Here is a 22,136-nt window from a genome sequence, read left to right on the forward strand (position 1 = left end):
ATTTCCCGGCTGCAAGAAAGTGCCTCGCAGCAGGAACTGGCATGAACTGGCAGCAAACGGCAGGAGATGGGTGGCAATTCTGACTCGCCAGTGCTTCTACTACTTGGATCAATTCGGGCCTGCAGTGTTTCCAGGGTGCTCCACCTGCCGAGGTGTGCACTAACCAGTTCACTGCCAGATCGGCCCAGAACGCAGGTTGTCAGTGGGCAGTGGGTGGTGTTTGGTACCTGAGGCCCTGAGGCCCTAGCCCAGAACTCCCCGTGGGCGGATGGGATGAGCCTGGATGGGGCCGTGGGGAATGGGCCGTTATGTAAACTCTGTGGTACTCTCCAGGTCGAGAGCCGACCCCAGAGGGCCGAACCCACCTGCCTGGTTCCTGCCCACTCTTCTGTGCTGCAAAGTCCTGCAGTGGTTCCCACATGGCGCACCACTTTTCTCCAGGTCGAGGATGGATCACTTGACTCCAGGAAAAGCAAAGTGGATATCCCCAGACCGCGCACCCCGATCTCGTAAAACTCAAATGCAACTAGGGGGCACCATTTGGGACGAGCACTTGCTCGCCAAAACACACGGCCCGACATGAGCATATTGATAAAGGAATGTCACCCACACACGACCGTTGGAAAAAAGAAAATGAGGCTCAACCGATTTCCCGCCCAGGCCACGCCGCGCCACGCCACGCCAGGAGCCAAGCTGGATCAAGGCTTCCCGCCAAGGCCATGGGTCGTCGGCACGCAGCCAAGGCGGGCGCGGAGCTTTTTTGCTTACCCGTCAGGGGCTGACTCGCCCTGCTCGGCCAGTGGGTTCCAGGTAAAAATCCCAATAATTCCAGAGGACGACGGCGACAGGGGGGCCCTCCTCCCAAGACCAACTGGGCCACAGCACCAACTCCTCCAGTCCCACACAGCGCTAATGTGCCGCCGAGGAGCGCCCGAGCCTAGCCTTCCGTGTTTGGCCGACCGCGCCCGGTCGACGGACTGCAGTCGACCTCGAGGTGCACAATCGCCGGTTTTGACCAGATCCGGGGGCCCATGGGGTTTTCGCGCGTTCGATGTTGATGGGCTGTTTCGATGCAGTGGGGGATGCGGTCCTCTCGCCACGGGATGGATGTCGGTCACTCGAGACTGGGAGCCGACCCGAAAGACCACCCGAGTCTTTGCTGGCTGAAGACGATCTGGTGAGGCCTGATGAGCCTGAGGTGGCTGTCCATGTCCCGGTGCTTTGCCAGTAAGGTGCTTCGAGCCTCGATGGGCTTGGCAGTGTCCGGATTGGTGATGGTCCTCCGCCCTGGGATGGTGTCTCGAGATCGATCTGCGAACCACCAGCTATCGCCAAGGACAGAGCAACAGGAAGCAAAGGGCAGGACATCGTGCACTGAGGAGGCCGGCGGCAGAAGCTGGGCCTTTATATCAACAGGTCAACGGCTCAATAGCAGCCAGGGGCCGCTGAACCCTTGTCGTGGTTCTCAACATCCGACGCTTATTTTACCCCGAGGGGACTCCTCCTTTCCCCATGTTCTGAGTACGTGACGGGGGCGGAATACCCGCCAAGAGTGGTCGAGTCGATGCAGTCCCCGGGTATATACCATCATCGACGAGCCATCCAGGAGTCTCATTCCCCAGGTTGTGCTCCTTTGGACCCACAGAGATGGCCAGTAGGGAGGTGGTTTGGCCAAGTTACGGTGGCTCGGGCTATCTGTTTCCGCCTCAACGGGCAGGTAAGGAAGATTTCGGCGAGTTCCCTTTGCTGGCTAGAGTTGAGGGAGGAAGGCTTTGGTCTTCAGCCGAGGCTGAGCCGATGAAATATCCACAAGTGTGCTGGCAGGGGATTCAGAGGCCTATGATCTATCAAAACCCCCTATACCCCAGTGGGCAAGTGATGTTGTTGGTATCGTGGTCGGCAGGTGACCAGTCAAAAGGCTCGCGGGCACCAAGTGTTTGCAAGAGAAGGAAAGCAATGAACATATGTGTCACATGGTTCCTGTGGCACGCTCATCTCCAGGAAAGTGCCTCGACAAACCTCACCACGAGCTTTCACAACATCAAGATGAATCGAACGATCGAATTTCCCTTGCGTTAGAGGCCAGGTCCCCAACCCCTTTCTACGCAAGCCCTCACGGTCCCAGTAGTCAAGGCACAGCACGAGACTACCGCAGCCAAATCGACAGAGCGATCATACACATTAACAACAATGTTTGTCTGAGCGGATGGTTGACTCTACGCCGAGAGATGAAGGGATCCCAGCCGAGCTTGTACAGGTTCCTGAAGCACCTCGAGAAGCATATCGCCGATGCAACTCCATATAGGCAGCCTTTTCCCGTTCATAGTCGGGACTGATCATTCGGTCTGGACGGACTCTTGTCGACGAACTCTTCGAACTCGCGCTGCTCAACACCCTTATTCCCTCGCCTGGCCGCCTCTAGTGCCGCGCTGCTCTTCCAGCCCCAGGCTTTGTCCTTCTCCGGTCCGTTGCTCTGCCCGTTCAAGACGTTGAGCATATACTTGCCAATGTTCGGAAGAAACCTGTTTTCCCTGTCAGTGAGTTGTGCTGTTCATCAGGATTAGAAGCTTGGGGGGCCGAGGATCGTACTTGTAACCACAGAAGGATCCTCCATTGATGACATAGATGCCCTTGACTTTGGGGTGCTCACACAGCAGCAAGTCCTCCGAGGGCGTCGTCGAGTCCCAGCAAATTCGCCAGTACTCAGGTGTCCCTCGCGCGAAGCTCGGCATCAGCTTCGAAGTCAAGATCGCCTCTGTCTCGCGCTTCAGACCTTCTGGCACATCCCTCTGGTCCCTGTCCGACGGCGGGACGGAGATCTTCCTCCCTGACTTGCTTGTCACGGTATTTACCAACCGGGTGCGCGAGTTGTTATACTTTAGAAGCCCGTTATTCTTCGAAGCCGGAATCACCTCTCCGACCTGGCCGTATATCACACACGGCAGCTCGACGTTGGCCATCCTGCCGACATCACTGGAGGATATGCGATAGTACGCCGACACGATCGCCGTAGCCTGCGCCTGGCGCTCGATGCTGTCCTGCTCGGGGACCCCCAGCGTCTCCTCGACAGGGGCCAGCAAAGCGCTAGTCCAACCGCCGACGGCAAGAACGACCTTGTCGGCCGTAAGACGCCGCCCGTCCGCCGTCCTGCAGCCCTCGACCCGGCCCGTCTTGGTGTCGACTAGCAACTCCACGACGTCGCCCGCCACCCTCTTCACGCCCTTCCCCGTCGCCGTCGCCATGAACCGCGCCGTCGCGCTCGCGGCGTCCACCCACCCGGCGTCGGGATTGAAGTACGCACTGTCGAACCCGGCCGTCTCCGTCCCCTCCAGCAGGCCATCCCAGCGCCGGCCAAGCTCCTCAAGCGGGACGTCCTGCATGATATGCGTGCCCCGCCCGCGCAGCGTGGCGAATATGCGGCCCTGCAGGTCGCTGCCCGCCTCGTTCAGCCTCAGCCACCCGACCCGATGGAAGCAGGGCCCGAGCTCGTTGCTCCAGAACCAGGGGTGGATGGCCTCGTTGGCGAGGTTGCAGTACAACGTGCTCGGGTAGTCGGCGCGGATGATGCGGTTGATGTCGATGGCGGCCGCCTTGGCGGGCGGCGAGGCCTCGCGGTCGATGACGGTCACGCGGGAGGCGTCCCGGTAGGTCTGGGCCAGGTGGTAGGCGGTCGAGGTGCCGAAGGTCCCTGCGCCGATGATGAGCACCGTAGGCTCCATTTTTGGTGTTTTGGAACTCTAACAAGTTGTGCTTGTTTTTTTTTACATGTTTTTCTTGCTTGCCCTGCGAAATGCCTCGCTGTTGCAATCCCACGAAATGTTTAACGGTTCACGACAGTTCCCATCGCGCACTTATAAAACAGCCGCAACCCCGCTCGCGCCTTGTGTCAGACCAGCTTCCCGGGTCGATCCTCTCCAACACCCAAGATCATCCGGGTGAGGCTTCTCGGAGATGTCTCGTCAAGTCGAACTGGTGGTGGTGGAGGGCCAAGGTCGCCCATCCATGCCCTCCCCCGCAGTTGCATCGACAGCCCAGGCGCTCCCAATACGTATGACTGGACCCCTTGCAGGATAGCCAAAACCTTATATTGGTGGCACTTTATCCCTTGGGCCGGCTCTACGGATTGAGTTGAATCCATCTGGGCGGATGTGGTGCTGTCGTTATGCTTGGGTAAGCATGGTACGCGGCTTATACTGGCTTCTTGAAGCAGTCCGATTCCGAGAAAATGGGAGGTGAAAAGAGTGCATACATGTATTGAGCGCTTGAAAAGAGGGCCATGGGCTGGATATCGCATAGCCTGACTATTGTGCCCGCGATCGAGGGCAATCCCTTTGCTTCTCACGACAGTTTCTGGCGCTCCTTCGTCAGAAGTGAGCTGAGCTAACAGCCTCCTACCGGCATCCGGACTCTTGTTATTTGTCAGTTATCTAATTTCGTAAACAACTACGAACATGGTTTCTATGAAAAATTTTGAAGTTCTTGATCAGCTTTGAGTTCGGAGTAAGACTGGACTTGAACATTAAGGGGCATCTCGCTAGATGATATCCTTCAGCCATCAGCCGAGGCCGGATTCCTACACTTTTTGCGGATGCGGATTGTACCAGAAAAGTGCAAAATGACTACATTCTGATTGAATATTTCTCAAAGTAACAATACATTTTTGATATGGAATCTCGAAAAGGGGCGGCTAAACGCTGAGAAAAGACAGCTACAGAGGCCCTCCAGTCATACAATCACAGACTTGATAGTCAGCTTCAGTAGGCAAACACTGCTGCCGTGAATACGTCCGCGCTGGTTTCCACCGCTCTGAGAGTGACTGTTAGACTAAGAAAGAACATTCAGTATGAGATCACGCCCGGGGTCCGCTCGGACAGCCCGCACAAGAGATGTTAGTAGGCGCAAAGGTCGGCGCCATGTAAGGTGGGGGGCTGCGGAGGTGTCAATCCAGGCTTCATGCACGGCTAGCACATTCATAGTCCTAGAGGCTCAGGGAGAGGACATACCCCTGGTATTTGCACCACCAGTCTTCACCCATACACCACATCTCGGACCCCGGGCCCTTTGCGGTGCACCAGTCTGGAGTAGGTGGTTTTGTGCAAGCCGCAAGCATCCAAGGGTCGGCAAGATCGGGCTATGGAAAGCGTGAGTTGATTTCAAGGTTCTGGGAATCTGATTTCGTACGTGGTATTAGGAGGGAGGCTTACCAGCTTGACTATCCCAGCAGGAAGCGCTTTAACATATCCCAGAGACAGAGCCAAAACTACAGCTCGACACAAAGTCTTGGAACACATTTTCTTCTTGCTGACTTGGATCTGTGAGAAGGTGAGGTGGTCATGAAATATGGGGCTTGATGCAGCTTGCGGTTTGCCTCAGCGCTGTCGTCTTTGTCCGAACAATCTCACTCGACCATGATCTTGTTCTTATATATCTCCATTGAATGAATTGATTCCTCCGATACACTCTCCAGTCATCGTTTCTTCGTGTACCACGTCTTAACGATCCGACTGCGCCGAAATGTATCATCAGCCTATCTCAAACGGTGCCACCCCGGATCCGGATCCAGCGAGTAGGTGGTCGGATCAGATATCACGGGAGTCGCAATCCCATGATCTGCTAAACTACCAATCGCGACGGATAATTTGGCTTTTTGCGCCTCTATGTACTGGTCGTGTGTTCGCCTGGCAATCTTGTGAACCGTAGTCGAGGCAAGAAAGCCTTGGTGATCTGGCTCACACCGCTAAGAAAATAATGTGTTTCAGTAACACCGCATGGGTCTGTCAGTTCGCGCAGTATCATGAAGTGATTGCTTTTGTGGAATCGTTGATAGGCACGGGTCACAGCCGAATACTAGAACTTTCACGCCGCAAGACTAACGATACACAGTTGATCCCCTCAGTGCTGCCACACATGGTTACATGATAGGCTGCTCGTTTCTTGATCCAATGTTTTACAAAAATGAAGAGACAAAACGTGGGGGAAGGAAACAGATACAGAGTCGTACAGCTACTTACCACCTTAGCAAGTGTGACTGGCTACGAAGTTCACTTTCATCCTTCTATGACCAACGCGTAGTGAGGCAAGAACTACGAGAGCTTATCGAGTCGGTGCGCCGCACGACGGTGTGTGATATCCGGTGCCTCCCCCGTGCGACCACTTTGCTGCATCTTTGTACGTCTCGTGCTTGGAGGTCTAGAATCCAAGATGAGCGCAGCTATATGTGCCTCTGCTCTGATACTACTCGATGTGTGCGCATATATATGTAGCCAGATGTCTTCAAGCTTATCAAAGCTTCTTTATCTACGTTGCGATTGGATTATCATTGCAAATAAGTCGGCTCATGTACGCATTATTTGCGTACCATACACTTGTTGTGGGACGGACCTGTCGAGTCGTGTGTCTTACAATGACACGCTATCACATGTGTAAGGCATCTCAGGTGATGGTGATCATAGCATGATATTGAAACATTGACTCAAACGTGTACTTCACTGAGAAGCGAAAGATAAAGCTATGAATGTAATAATTGGTGTTGAAGAGAAAACAAAGCATACGCCACGACGGAACACCAGTCGCCACGATTTTTTCCTGCACTTCCAATGTCTGTTCATGGCTACACAAGATCGGTAGGTGCAGAACGAGAAGGCCTAGCCTAGCAGAGGGGATGAAAGCCTCCAGGGCCGCCCGGAGAGCCGCCTGCCTTCATCATTGCTGCCAACAGCGACGCCACCGCCCTCAGTGAGAGCGAAGGAGTATGTCGGAGTGTAAGAAGCAGAGGGATCGATGCCAATAACGATCCACGCAAATATTCCGAGGCCTACATCTTCCCCCAACAAAGTGTAGCTGTAGACCGGGTCTGAATCGGTGTCCGCCGTTTCCTGCTCGCCAAAGACGAAGTCTTCAGAATTGAGTGTCGGAGGTGCCGTGTTCTCAGTGTATGGGCTCCATGTCTCAACCTCATCTATGAGATCCTGGTCCCAGAAAAGCTGTCCGATGTGAGAGACTGATCCGTCTCCGGCCAGGGTCCCGTTCGGCAGGACAGTCGCGTTCTCGTGCACTATAATGTGCTGAAGGTTGGTGCGGCCCGCGTAGTGGCCCGGGAAGGTGTACCAGAACTGAACGACGCCGTCGGAATCGGACTTCTGTACGCCGCGCAGGGCGGTGTTGTTGAGGTTCCCAGCGTCGGATGGGTCCCCGTTCACGTCGGACTGGATGCCTGAGTACACCCCGGTTGCGTTGCACGACCAGACGTCGGCCCAGACGTCTGCTAGGGGCTCACACGTGTCCACGTTGATGAACTGAATGTCAGCGATGACAAATACTCCGTCCGGGCAATCCTCATCCGTACACAAGTAGCTGCGGATATATTCACCCGGGACATAAAACGGCCCGATGTCGCCCTCGGGATTCAGGACCGTGGAAGTGGTATCGTTGAACACGTAAGTCTCGTTAACCCACGCCTGAAAGGCATCGATGTCGCCTTGGTGATCCTTGTTGAGGACGTCGGGAGTGTCTCGCTTCATCTTTCTGCCATTGATCATCGCGTGAGGAGCTACCAATGTTAGAAACGGTCAGCAAGGTGCTCCAATATTCATTATGGTGGTTGAAAGCACGGCATACCGTCCAATGGAATGCCCCTCGCAATGCGTTGAGCATCAAACGTAGTCTTGCGACGCTCCATAGCACGAGCATGGACACCTTGAGCCTCGAGTTGGGAAGCGCAGCCCTCGAGGGCCCGCTTGGTGTTGGTCCTCGCTGCGCGGGCCTTGATAGTCTGAAGATGCTCTTCCTGTTCATGTCCAGGATGAGTGGCAGCTAGTACGGCGAGAGCGAGGATCGAGACTTGAGTGAACAACATTTTGGAGGCTGCTCGAAGAGGGCAGATGGCTCTGAATAAGGTGAAAGTTGTAAATCTGTTGGTGACAGTCTTCGCTTCAATCAGACGAGGAAGCTCTTGGGGCAGCTGCTTTATGTAGTCACATCCTGACGATGCGAGGCCCTTACAACTATGCTCCGTCGTCAGTGTTCCGAGGAAATCGATACCACTAGAGACTCGCATCATAATCCACGCACCTCCAGGAACGTCCCGACGGCGGGTACTTCCTCCCGAGCAAACACTCCCCAAGCCGCAAATAATCCAAACATTGTAGGGTTGTTTGTGTTGCAGGTGTTTCACCCAAAATGTCTCTATATCCTGCTTCGATGGAACATAGATACAAGCAGCCCAAGACCTCTAGCAGCTGATTGCTTCCACGATGAACCAAAGGTCGTAAGTCGATGTACCCACTCAAGCACCACCCCCCTCCCGCACAGCCGTTTCCCACCAAAAAGCCCAATTTCAGCTTATTAATAACTAAATTTATATTAATATAGAAATTAAATAAAAAAATTAATAAATATTTTATTTATTAAGAATAAACTTTATAAAATTTCTTATATAATGTTAATATGGAGAGATAATTAAAAATAAAAGGTTTTATAAAAAAAAAGTTATTATTTTCACTATTAAAACCTTTAACTTAAGCACTTTTGCAATGCAAGACCTTTAACTTTTCAACCTTTAAAGTACTTTTATTTATTTAATATCATTATAAATATATAATAAATCTTTTAAAAATATATTTATAATGAGTATAAAATCCTTTAAATTTGTATATAACTTTCGTTTGTGCTATATTTTCCTAGATCTATTTATAAACAGGCTAAATTCAGGCTTTTTGGTGGGAAACGCTATGCGGGAGGGGGGTGGTGCTTGAGTGGGTACTTACATCGACTTAATTTGTGAGCGTGAACGAGCGAACGGCTAGTAGAGCTTCTCAACCAGAGTAACGCTCTACGAATTCACAACAATACAACGACAGCACCCTTAAGCGTACTCCAGTGTTCCAGCAACAGAGTGATTGTACGGCACCATCGTGATGTGTTTGTTCACCCGTCAGAACATGTCCCCACCTGCAGTTGTCCGCACAATCTCAACGCTGGCATCGTTCCACGAGATGCGGGAACAACATCTTCACCTGCCTCCTTTGGCGAGAAAAAACGAACGTGTTTGTCTCTACTGGTCTTGGCGCTGCAGCTCGCATACCCGTCAGTGGTTCCCGAGCGTGATAAGCGAGACCGGGCTGTGCGTGCCTCAGTGTCGACAGACCGGTCGGGAGACGGCCCAGACTGTGATGAAGAAGGAATGCAGGCTCAGGAGGCCCAAGGCACCTGGTGTGTCTTCCTGCGTGGTGTCGCTAGAAGATGCGGGTAGTCATGGTCTCGAGGAAAGCTGTGGTGGCAGCAAGCTCGAGTGCGGTCTGAGTGTCGAGAGCACAATACCCACATGCGGATTCGCATGCTAATTGTGGAAGTTAATAATATGCGTAGAATCTTCGCCTCTGAATATGGTCGGGCATTCACCCGTTGTCCGAAGAAAAGCAAAGTACTTCCAGTACCGTGATCACTACTTATTGACGAAATTTATTTCGTGGGAGCCACCGACGAATGTTACTTTTTTTCCTTTCTACTTGTCTAGCAATCTTGAATCCTAGGTTGACTCTGTCTCCAACGAGCGACTGTTAATTAACCCTGACAAAGAACGACGTGCATCGATAGTAGTGAAGAGCAAAGTGAGCGACACAGCAATACATCTTCTCATAGTTTTCCGATGCTTAGCACGAACACATTCCGAAGCTTTTACAAACGGCACGTCGTTTGAAGCAGCAAATTAGAAGAATGTGACGCTCGATATTTCCTATTCCTTGAAAGCTACTGTAGTGTGCTAGGTCTGCCGAGTCCCGTAACAAGAACGCCAACGCTCACAAACAACAAATGAGTGAAACAAGTCTGGCTCCCCATCCTAGCCAAGAGGTGTAAGTTCCCCTCTAAATGGTCTTTGCGCCGTCTTTGCTTTCTCATCATCTTTGACCCTCCATACGCCCTTCGTCTTCTCATCGGACAGATGTTTCTCCCAGCTTGTCCCTTTGGCCAGCCGGTGGAAGACCTCATGATCAGCCCCCTCCTTGCTGCTGAACAGCAGAGGCTCCCAGGTCTCCCCGTTGGTCTTCTCCTCGGCCCTCAGGCGTCTCTGCGCCTGCTCGAGTTTGGACTTCTCCGTGACCGTGTCCCGGAAGTCACCCCTGTCGAGCGCATCGATGACGCCTCCCCAGGCCTTCCTTGACTCCCACGGGTCCTGCTTCTCGAGCGGCTCCATGTCCATTGGCGCAGGCCTGTTCTCGACGGCGTCGACGTCGTACTTTTCGAGGACGTCGCCGGTCTTGCTGTCCTTGACCGTCCAGCCCTCGCTCCACTGGCCAGCGACCTCATAGAGTGGCGTCTTCTTCGGGTCGTCCTTGCGGTACATCTTGGCCTCGAATGTGTTCTTCTTGCCCCGGAACACACCGGCGCCGGAGAAGTTGATCTCGCTGACGTAGCCCGAGCTAGACACGATTGTGTATGTGCCAAGCACCTCGGGGTATAATCTGCCGGACAGGAAACCTCGGACCTTGACGTCTGGCAGCGGGATGAGATAGTCCTCATCGTACTCGTCGATATGGACAATGGCGTGGCCGATCTGCCGGATGTCCACGCTGCTGCTGAAGGTCATCTCGACGCGGGCGTAGCCGTCTGCTCGGATGCCGTGCTCGTCGTCGATGATTGCCATGGCTGTGATCGGAGGGTGATGCGAGACCTGCTCGGCCACAAGCCGTGTCGTAGCTGGCTTTCCGTCTCCGCTGTCCATCCCGAGTTTGATGCCCTTCTCCTTGCCTTTGCTCTTGCTCTTCCCCTTTGGGACTTGTGTCCAAGAGGCAAGGAACAGTTCGCCCAGGAAGGCATTCAGGGGCTTCTTGATGCTGACACTGGGCGACCCGGCAACGTAGAACTGGCTGCGCATCGCAATCAGGATCATGCGCAAGACCAACAGACTTCGTTTCGCCGAGTCAGGTTCCAGCGCCGGCGCAGCGAAGACGCCGGGCCGTTGGCTCCAACAGTGGCCGACTTCCACCACGGAAGACGGGGCTAGAAAGAATGGTGGCGCGGTGACATTGGAGAGGTCTCCAGAGACGGATGACAAGAACTACGAGCTGGTGGTTAGCCATGGTACGTGGGAAGTGAGACTCCACCCAAGGTACTCATTCGAGTGCTCACCTTCACTAGGTCTCTGAATCGTGATGACACGGACGGCTGCTGTCTGCTAAGCGATGTCTGGACAGTTTTGGCAGGGTCGAAGGAGGGGCTTTGAGTGTTGTGGGTCGGGCTCCAAGGCCCTGTTGGCGAGGGCAAGCTGCCGACTTCGAGACTCATCTTCGGTAGAGTAAGTAGGTGTCTTGTCGTGGTTGTCTCTTCTTCGGTCCAGGTACAAGTGTCTCCTGTTAGGAGGAGGGTCCGTCTGTGGTCAGGATCGTAGCAACAGCTGCAAGTTGGTTAAGATGAGATGATAAGGGCTCTGTTATACGGTCTGAGAGACTCGGGAGATGTACAAAATGTTTTGTTTGAAAGAGCAGAAAGCTGGGAAAGTTTACAGAAGGACAATTTAAAAGTCAATAGAGAAACCTTGGAAGTGCGTCGTGAACCGTGTTGGGCAAAACCCCGGGGATCTTGACGATAAAGCGTTTCAAGATTGTCCCAAGATAACTCGCTAGCTCCCAGGCGCCTGCCCAGCAGGGTGGCTACCACCCCTAATCACATGCCAATTACATGCGGTTTACGCATTAGATCAGCTCGTCAACGTGGAAGCAGTAGCTTCCGATGCAGGCTTGAACCCAATCTACTACCCTACAGCGCACGCAGCCTACATGATGAGCACATTATCCACGCAATCCAACTCTCATTCGTGCTGACCGCCTCCACTGCAGCGAATGGCCGCAGAAGGTGCGCGCGCCGGCAAATCGCAGCTGCACGTCTGTGTGGCTGTGGAGATTGGGCCAAGGAGGGGCCCCCCGTCTCACACTACAGGGTCAACACGCCTTGGATGTGGGGCTAGAGGCCGGCTCCAAACACTGCCGAGACGTCGGTCGGAACAAGCCCAGCGCCTGACCCCCCGTATCCCACCCTGCCGATCTTGTTCCGGAAGTCAAGTTGACGTGGACGGAACAACTCCGCGTCCGCAGCGCCGTCCAACACGCTGTCGACGGAGCCTCTGTCCGGCCGCGCACACGTACAATCAAGACCCAAAGCCATACGGGACGCGGCATGATCATGAGAAATCGGAGACTTTTTCAGACCATCCCTTCCCGACCATGAAGGGCTGACAGGCCGCCAAGCGAGAAAGGCAAATGGCGCTATCCGGTGCAATCAGCAGTCAGTCGTCCATCGATGCACGAGTCAACTAGGCGCATATCATCCGGCGCGATTTAAGCTTCTAATTTCTTCGGAATGAGACCCATTCTCCAGCGCCTCAAGCCGGCATCCTGAGTTGCACGTAGCACTGGCACTCTATTGAAGTTTTGTGGCAGCTGACACGAGCAGCCTCGACACGAGCTTGGTGCTAGTGCCCGTCCACCGTCCACGGACGGCCCCCACGAGGCGTTTCGAAGACCCATCCGCCCACGACTCGTCCCTCAGGCTCAGGACGTTTTGGGTAACCTCTTCATCAGCACCGACCTGAAGCTGCCATCTGGGAGCTCGCCAGCGAGCGCCACCGCCGATGCGGCGCCCCAGTTCTCGCCTTCGGACCTCACCGCGCCCCATAACTCTGTCAGCTTGAGGTCCTGAACATCGACGTCCTCAAACCCAAATCTTCTGTACAGAGAATACCCAGCCGGCGATGCCTCCAGCCACGCCGTCTTGTTCTCCCCGTCAGCAAGCTCGCAGCCCCATTTGAGCAAGGCTGACCCGGCCCCGAGCCGGTGCCGAGTAGGCGTCGCCGCCAGGATTCCCAGATCTGTCATGTCGTCAGGTAACCCCGCCACAGTCTGCCGCGTTGGGGGTGGGGGGATGAGAGACTCACGAAGGCACGGGTCCCCCTTCACCCAGCGCCGCTTCATCTCGTGCAAGCCGCCGATGAACTTGTTGTACACGGCCGCGTCCGCGCCCTCGCCCAGCTCCTCCTCCGTCATGTCGTGGCGGTCCTCCCACTCCTCCCTGGGCTGCGCCTCCCTGACCAGCTTCCACTTGGCAAAGGCCACGATCACGGGGTCCTGGCCGCCGTCGGCCTGACTTCCCCCCGCCAGGAGCTCCGCCACCATGACGATAACCTCGGCGGAGGGGTCCGCCGCCTTGTCGGGCGGAGGGAATATCCCCCCGGCGAACTTTGCCCGCGCGTCCTCGCTCACCCCACCCGGGTGCACCAGCTTGTTCATTACGCCGGGCCCGAAGGCCTCGAAGTGAATCTTCGCGATCGCGCCTGCGTCATCGGGGGTGGCGCGCCGAACACGAAGCCGTGGGGCGGGGGCTCCAGTTGACATGATGCACAACCTGGATGCACGGATCCGGATGTGAGGGGTGCAGGGTGCAATAGTGAGTTGCACGGTGCTCTTGGACTCCAGGAGAGAAGGCGTTGCGACTCGATGTGAACATGTTCAATTAGACTCGCCCCTCGGCCGCGAGGCATCGTCAGACGGGACCATAACGAGCCGGCTCTATGCCGCCCGCCGAGCCCGACTAGGACGGGCATGACTCACCAGGCCCGACTGATCCCAGTCGCGGCACGGAACCAGCCTGCAGCCACAAGTCGAGCTGATAGGATGCAGCGTATAATTCATAAGGAAAGACGGTGGATTCTTCCAATGCGCGTTTGTCTCCACTTTATGCATATCATGATCTGCTCATCGAAAACCGCTCGTTGGTACTCGCGCCATTATTGACTAATGCTGCTCTTTAACCCCAGAGGCATTTGTATCTGCTTATAAGAACAGGAAGCAGAACAGTTGTTGAAAGGCGTGCGGCTGCTGAATTCACACGAGAAGAAGACAGAAACACCCAGTCTGGAACTGTAAGCAATGAAACTGATCACTCTTATCAACTGATGACCTTTGGAGTGTGAGAATCGGCCAAGTTATGCTCGCCAGACCAACATCCAGGAATTGTTAGAGCCCAACTGACAGATACTGTCAATCTGATGAATTGTTTGTGTCCATGGTTTATCCGCAGATTCGCGGTAGGCAGCGTTGAGTTGAAAATGATGAATAGCATCAGAGAATACTTGCTGTATGCATCGTTCAGCCGTGCAGTTGCGTTTCCTCCAAGCCATCAGCAGGCTGCCACACCTATTTTCCTGAACCTCAACGCTGAACGCAAAGTTCAGCTAGTGTTGAGAACATTGAAGTCCGCTTTAGGCTACTTGTAAACTTGTAGATAAGATTGGTAGCCACCAAGGTCCTGTTGTCTTCTGCCATTTCAGGCCACTCGCTGCTGTTTTTGACAATTTTGCCTGTGCTGATAAAAGAGAGTAGCAATTTCACTCCTTCCAATGGGCTTCATAGTGATATTTCAGAGTAGCAAGAAACGGACTACATAAAAATGTGCTGGAGACATTTACATCTTTGCATCAGCACTTAATATTGAATAACTAACGCACCCACCCACACCTTTGGTAACTAACCACACTGAGACGATGTATTAACTGCTGGCATAATAAACCACTCGGCCAAAAGACCAGTAATTTCCAATCCCTTGGAAACACACCTAGCAGTCTATAAGCCCGTACCGTCACACACACTAGGCTAAACATAAATCTGTTCTCTTTATCACAACTTGACCTGACGGTCTTTTACTCTATATGCTACTTATGCATGAGCCAAAAGGCAAACTCCTCAGTAATTAGTATCGCTGGTGAAAAATCAAACCCCTCTTTAGCAAGTGTAAGTAACAGCAATACCAACACTGTCACTCGGCTCCATGTACACCTCGCCGTCGTTAACCGGGTCCAAGTACGCCCGGAAGGCCAAGACATCCGAGCACGCCACCTCCTGCATCATCCCGGACGTCATGCCCATATATGCAGTCTTGTCGTCCCACCCGCCCATGGCCGGCATCGTCGTCGCCGCATCCGCCCTCTCGGCCGCGGCCGCCGAGCTGTAGGCCGGCGCCTGGCCCCGGGCGAGCCCGTCCAGCTGCGTGATGCGCACGTACCCGCCGCCCTCGACCTCGAAGATCGTGTCCTCCTGCATCTTGAGGAACCACCCGACGCTGCACTTCTTGGCAGCGGCGTCGACGCCCTCGAAGACCAGGACCTGCTGCTGGACCACGCCGTCGGCGGCGCTGGTGTCGTTCTTGACGTGGACGGCGGGCTCGGCGCCGTAGGTCTGGTCCGGGGAGTTGGGGTTGATTGGCCAGTAGGTGGTTGGCAGGATCCGGTTTGGGTTCACGGGGTCGGTCGAGCAGGCGGGCAGGGTTGTCGGCGGTGGTTGCGGCGGTGCTGGTTGGGATGGGTTGACACACGGGTCGTAGTTGAAGCATCCCTTGGTGCCGCCGCACGCTGAGTACCGCGTGCCTGTCGGACACTCTTCCCAGCGAGCCTGCACGGTTGACGATTGGGGTGGGTTGATGCAAGGGTCATAGTCGAAGCAGCCAGCGATTTGACCACACTGGGAGTACCATGTGCCGGTTGGGCACTCTTCCCAACGAGACTGCACGGTTGACTTCAGGTTTGCAGGGGCCGCATCGGACAGTGACGCCAGGGAGGCAGCGCAAAGAGCAGCCTTGATGAGCGAAGACATGTCTCGTTACTTGTTCAAACTGAGTGGGAATGGACAGATGGTTTATGGCGAGTTAGAGTTTGTGAGACTGTTACTTGGCGAGCAAGAAAAGTTGGATCTGTGAATCTGGGAGTCTGGTGGGATTTTGTGGCGAGATGGTGTTTGATAATCTGGATTCAACCACTTCTGTTGCGACTGCATACCAGTCTTTATACCATTCCACCTCTTGGACGTTTTGAAGAGGAGGATGCAAATTATTTTCCAATACCTACTTGGCAATAGCTTTACTTAGACAGCTGCGGTTGAAAGTGAGACTTGTAATCAGCGGCGGGAAGGGGAATATCCAAGCCCCAGTGGAAGTCATCACAGCCGCACTGAATCCGTGGTCCCGGCTTATGCCAAGCAGGTGGCAGCCTTTCCCCCGTTATTGTCAGCGTGGGAGATTGTAGGCTGGATTAACAGGAACCGAACTCCCCAGCCCGATTGGCTCAATCAAGCATTCTCAAGACATTTCCTTCGCGCACCGCAGTTGCACAGTAGTGTTGCCAAGCTGTTGTAGCGGCCAGATGGCCATCGGCTGCCGGGTACAGACAACCCCGGCGGCCGCTGGGATCACTCTGCCTCATCGTATAAGATTACCAGGCCGGCCTGGCCAGCCGAAGGCCGTCTGCACTTCTACTTCTCGCTGTGATAGATGAACTCGTGTGGTGGACAAATCGTCATTTTCGGAACTTAACGAGCACACAAGAATAACATTCATTATAATCGTGACGAAACGGCCCGCAGACAAACGCTCCCTGTAGGACTCCCTGTGCACTCATATCACTCGATCTAGCAGTAGTCAATTATCGAGTGTTAGAGCCTTTTGTTTCAAGAAAACAGAAAAAGAATGAAGATCGCGGCTCAAATCCGCTTCAATTTACATACACGATGTTTTGCTTGTCACATTTTGCCAGTTACACTGACGACCTCCAACGCTGCCACTGTTAGCAAGTACGACCCTTGCACTTGGAAGGCTACTTTAGTTATCCCCTCCGGGGTACGTAGCCTCTTAGAATTTAAACAAAATAACATCAATACACAATTGCTTTCCATATAATTATTATACATATAAGAAACCTATTAATATTAATTAATAATTATAGGTACTATAAATTAATAAGGTAAAAAAGGCAACCCTATAAGGATTTCCTTAATTTAAAAATTATATCCTCCTTATTAATAAGCGCTATATAATAATAACTACTTTTTTAAGCCTCCTTATATTATTAAACTTCCTAAGTAAATATTATAAAAATTAAATAAATTAAATAACATTCTTTATAATATTTATATATATATTTATTGCTATTTAAGAAATATATATTTATTATATATAAAACTTTATTAAAAATAAACTTATTTTTAAATTCTTTTTAAAACTTAGCAAAATTTAATAAAGCTTTATTTTATTAATAAATAAAGCTTATAATTATTATAATTATTAAATAAATAAAGCTTATAATTATTATAATTATTAAAGCTAATGCAATGTTATATTATAAATAAGTGCAAGCCATATATTATACTTTTAACTAATATAAAAAGACTTAATAATAAAAGAAAGCCCTAGCTTTTAAGGCTTAAAGGAATTAATAACTTCTTTTTTTTAATAACCATAACTTGCTTATCATTAAATTATTATTATTAACTTACTTTTAAATATTACCTATTTTATTAATATTTCTTTATTTTATTAATTTTACTCCTTATAATATTTACTATAAAAACCTATAAGTATAGCTAATAATATTAAGGAGCTATTAGCTTTTATTAAAGGGTATATAATTAATAAAATGCTTATTTAAATTTTAATTAACTTGGCTTATTATAAATATATTAACTTAAAATTATAGTTTATAGCTCTTATATAAAGAGTATTAATAAAATACTTAATTACCTATTTAATAAATACTTTAACAAGCTATATATAATAAAACTTTTATAATAATAATCTTTTTATTACTTATTATAAAAATTATATAATATAAATATAAGTAATATTTAAAGCATTATTAAATCCTTATTAATAATGCTTAAAAGTTTTTTTTTAAATATAAGGTATTTATATAAAACGTAATAATTAATTTATAATATTATAATTAATTACTATAGCTTAAATTAAGGAAAGATTAAAATAAATTAATAATAAGCTTTGCAATGCCTTATTAACCTTAAAATTAAGCATAAATAAATATTATATATAACTTTAAAAATAATAATTATAAACATAACCCTTATAAGCATTATAAGCAAGCTTTAAATAATAATAATTATTAAAAGAATAATTCCTAAGATAATTTTTATTATTATCATTAGCTTTAAGTATATAATTATAAAACTTAAACTTAATAATATAATTTATTAAAAACTAATATAATTAATAAGGCTTATTATTATTAGCAAAGAAATAAAAATAAAGCTTATATTAAAAATATATATTATATTTAATATAATCTTAAACTACCTTAAAAATACTTTTATTAAATAAAAAGTATAACTTATATAAAACTCTTCCCTTATAATATATTTTTAATAAGCATTTAAATTTAGCAAAGTTAACACAATTTATAAAAACCTTTAATAATTTTTATAAATATATTAAGAATTTATATAATTTATTAAATAATAAGATAAAGATATTTTTTAATATTTATTATTATATTAAAATTTAATTAAGTTAATTTTATATAATTTTTTTTTAAATACTTAAAAATTAAGCTAAGGCTTATTATCTTTATTTTATAAATTAAATTAATATATTTATAATAATATACCTTAAAATTAAAATATATTTTAATATAAACCTTAATTATTAATATTATTATATAAATTAAATAATAATAATATTTATAAAAATAAAAATATAAAACTTAAATAAAGATTTATATAAAGTTTTATATTTAATATTTAATAAGCTATAACTTTATTAATAAGCATTAAGCTAAAATTATATTAAGAAAAATAACTTAAAGATAATAATAATTAAAGCTTATAAAGAAGTTCCTAAGTTAAAAATAGCTCTTTTTAAATTAACTTAATTATATAAAAAATTATTTTTAAACTTAAGATTTATAATAAAAATATAACTTAATTGCATAATTATAATTTATATTATAAATAAAGTTTTAAATTAATATTATATTAATTATAAATATAATGACTAAAAGTTAAAGAAAGAATAATAATTATAATTTTAAGTATTTTAAGGAAATTAAAGGTTTAATTAATTAAACTTAAGCTATTTAAGCTTTAAGCAGCTAAAATCCTATAGCATTAATTATAAAGCTTAAAATAATAATGCTTATGAAGAAAGAAAAGAATAATTTTAAAAGAAAAGATATTATATTTATAAAAAGGAGGGATATTAATTAAATATTTAGCTAATAAGCAATATTTAGTAAGAAGAAGCTATTTAATATAATATAAATATAAAGGTTATAAGGATAACTTTAATACTTTTTTAAGTAAGTTTAAAAAATATAAGATAAATAATAAAAATAAATTTTATAAATATAAAGATAAATAGGATTAAGATAATAATTATAATAATAATATTTATATTATAAAAGTAAAACTTAATAAGGAAATTTATTATATAAATATTAATTTCTTAGCTAATAAAGCGTTTATGCATTAAATTATAAGAAATAATATTTTTTAAATAAAAATAATTATTGCAATTAGCTAATTTATCTTAAAAAATAAATATAATTAAACTTATTTTTAAGAAATCTTGCTAAATATTAAAGCATTATTAATATTTATAATTAAATATAAGCAATTTCTTGCATTATAATAAAAAAACTTAAAATATTAAATTAATATAATTATTATAAAAAAAGCTAAAGTTAAATTTAATAATGAAATAATTATTAATTTGCTTAATATAATAAAAATTTCTACCTTAATTAATTATATTAACTTTTATATTATTTAAGCATAAACTCCATTCCTACTTTACCTAATAAATATAAATAAGCTTTAAGTATATTATAATAATATTATAAATAAAATAATTTCCTTTAATAATGCAATTATTATATTAATACTTAAAAAATAAGGTTACTTATAGTTTTTCCTAAATTAAATTATTAATGCTATGTATTTCCTTTTAAAAATAAAAATAAGAAGACTTTATTATTACTTTAAATACTTATTAATAAATTAACTATATTAAATACTTAAAAAAACTAATAATTTAAATATTAATAAATAAGTAATAATAAAGATTAAGAAGATATATTATTATTATTAAATAAATGAATCCGCGCTTAAGCATTTTAAGTTTATATTATATAATAATTATGAATTTAATTATAAAATCTTAATTAATATAATATATTTAAGTAAATGCCCAGTCCTTTATGTTGTAAATTGAGTTATGGCTTTTTAAAGAGCGAAATTCTTAAAATTTATATTTATAAAGATTGCAGGGTAAACATTATAAATACTTTAAATTAATATATATTAAGAATTATTAAATATTATTAAATATAATATAAGAATGAATTTTATATTTTTAAAATTTTATTTAAAGGCATAAATAATGGAAATTAAATATAAATAAGTCCCTATAAAAGTATATTAATTTATTAAGAAAGTTAAAAGATATCATTAAGCCCTTAAATAAGCATATAAAATCTTATATATTAAACTATATAATAGCATAAATAATAATATTATCTTATAAATAACTATAAAAGCTATTAATAATATTATTAAATTAAATAAATTAATCCCTATACTTTTAATTTTTAATGCCTACTTATAAATATTATATAAGTTATTATTATTATTATTAATATAAAAATAAGTAAAAGCTATTTTAAAGGTTATAAAGATATTATAAAAAACTATAGCTAAATAATAAATATAAAATGCATTAAACACTAAGGTTAAACTTATTTTTAATATAAAATATTTACTATAATATAAAGTTTATATATAAAAAGAAAAAAAAAATAAAAGAATTTATATAAGATTATTATTATAAATAGCCATAATATAACCTTAAATATACTAAATAAAGCTGCGATATTTAAATTAATAATTATTTAATTATATTATTAAGATAATAATAAAGAAATGCAACCCTTATAAGTAAAAAACTTAGCTATAAAACTTTAAATGCAATTTATTATATAATCATTATTATTAAAGATAAAAAACTGCATTATTATATTATATATTTTAAAGAAAGAAAATAAAAATTATAATTTAATAATTAAATTAAAATAAAATAAAATAATTATAATATTAAGCTTATTATTTAAAGAGTTTAATAAAATAAACATTAATAATATTATTACTAAAAGTATTTTTTAAATTAAGAAATGGTTAATAAAGCAATATAGCAAATATTATTTCTTTAAGTTTTACATAATATAAAAGGTAAAAGGTAAAATTATAAAACCTTATAAGAAATCTTAATTTATTATTTAAGGTTATAATAATAATAAAAAGGGATTAATTTTAATATAAAGCTTAATTATTTAAAGAATAAGCTAATAAATAATTCTTATATTTACCCCTTTATTAATTTAAGAAAAAGGTATAATTCTTATACTTTAAGATATTACTTAAGCTTACCCTTAAATAAAGTTAAAATTATATAAAATAATCTTTATAAAGCTATTAAAGAAACTAAAGAATAAATACCTTTTAAGCATAATTATTTATATTATTTAACCCCTATATAGCATAGTAAAATCCAGTATTTATTAATTTAATATATATTAAAAATATTATTAATAAAAGCTTAAAATAAATTGCTTTATATATAATTCTTACTTAATAATTATAAAGCTTATATAATTCTTTAAAATAATAAATATATAAATAAATAATATATTAATTTTATTTATATTAAAATTTTAAGATAAAAAGGAAATTAAAATAAAAGCTATAAAACTATAAGAAAAATTAAAATAAAAGCTAATGCTTAAAAACCTAATAAATTATAATAAGGCTTATATAATTATAAATATCATTAGCTTAATTATTACTTAATAAAAAGGATAAGCTAATAAACTTATCTTTATTAATATAATAATTAAAAATGTTTTTTAAAAATACCTTAAATAAAGAGCTTATAAAATATATATAACTTTAATTTACTAATTAAAAGCTTTATATAATCTTTTAATAATTATATAAGTATAAAACCTAAAAATAAGAAATTATAAGAGCTTAAATATATAATTATTATGGTAAATAAATAATATTATGCAAAGAATTAAATATATATTTTTTAATTTTAAAATAATGAAACTTTTTATATTTATAAATAAATTATTTATAAATAATTAAAACTTAATATTTTAACTTAAATATATTATTATCCTTATAAATAAAACTTATAAAGAAATTAAGAAATTTATAATAATAAGCAATATTCTTTATTAATTATTAATAAAGTATAAATATATTATTTAAAGTATGTTAATAAGCAAAATTTATAATATAGTAAATAAAGTA

The 22,136-nt window shown here is 43.9% G+C and overlaps 5 protein-coding genes across 5 annotated transcripts; all 5 read right to left on the reverse strand.

The window, feature by feature from the left end:
- Positions 1–2,320: 2,320 nt before the first annotated feature.
- Positions 2,321–3,719, reverse strand: INS49_012452 (uncharacterized protein; the record flags this gene model as incomplete). Its single annotated transcript, XM_043173155.1, has 2 exons — positions 2,321–2,522; positions 2,590–3,719. 2 exons carry the CDS (start codon positions 3,717–3,719, stop codon positions 2,321–2,323), a joined length of 1,332 nt encoding a protein of 443 aa, XP_043022452.1.
- Positions 3,720–6,644: 2,925 nt separating this feature from the next.
- Positions 6,645–7,855, reverse strand: INS49_012453 (uncharacterized protein; the record flags this gene model as incomplete). Its single annotated transcript, XM_043173156.1, has 2 exons — positions 6,645–7,549; positions 7,618–7,855. 2 exons carry the CDS (start codon positions 7,853–7,855, stop codon positions 6,645–6,647), a joined length of 1,143 nt encoding a protein of 380 aa, XP_043022453.1.
- A 1,983-nt stretch (positions 7,856–9,838) lies between these two features.
- On the reverse strand, positions 9,839–11,283 carry INS49_012454 (uncharacterized protein; the record flags this gene model as incomplete). Its single annotated transcript, XM_043173157.1, has 2 exons — positions 9,839–11,056; positions 11,128–11,283. The coding sequence occupies 2 exons, from the start codon at positions 11,281–11,283 to the stop codon at positions 9,839–9,841; spliced, it is 1,374 nt and encodes a 457-aa protein (XP_043022454.1).
- Positions 11,284–12,545: 1,262 nt separating this feature from the next.
- On the reverse strand, positions 12,546–13,385 carry INS49_012455 (uncharacterized protein; the record flags this gene model as incomplete). The annotated part of the gene is made up of 1 exon (XM_043173158.1): positions 12,546–13,385. One exon carries the CDS (start codon positions 13,383–13,385, stop codon positions 12,546–12,548), a length of 840 nt encoding a protein of 279 aa, XP_043022455.1.
- A 1,386-nt stretch (positions 13,386–14,771) lies between these two features.
- On the reverse strand, positions 14,772–15,638 carry INS49_012456 (uncharacterized protein; the record flags this gene model as incomplete). Its single annotated transcript, XM_043173159.1, has 1 exon — positions 14,772–15,638. One exon carries the CDS (start codon positions 15,636–15,638, stop codon positions 14,772–14,774), a length of 867 nt encoding a protein of 288 aa, XP_043022456.1.
- Between the last annotated feature and the right edge of the window lie 6,498 nt (positions 15,639–22,136).

This window comes from Diaporthe citri, assembly GCF_014595645.1.
Source record: "Diaporthe citri strain NFHF-8-4 chromosome Unknown scaffold_6, whole genome shotgun sequence".
In the NCBI taxonomy this organism is placed as follows: domain Eukaryota; kingdom Fungi; phylum Ascomycota; class Sordariomycetes; order Diaporthales; family Diaporthaceae; genus Diaporthe; species Diaporthe citri.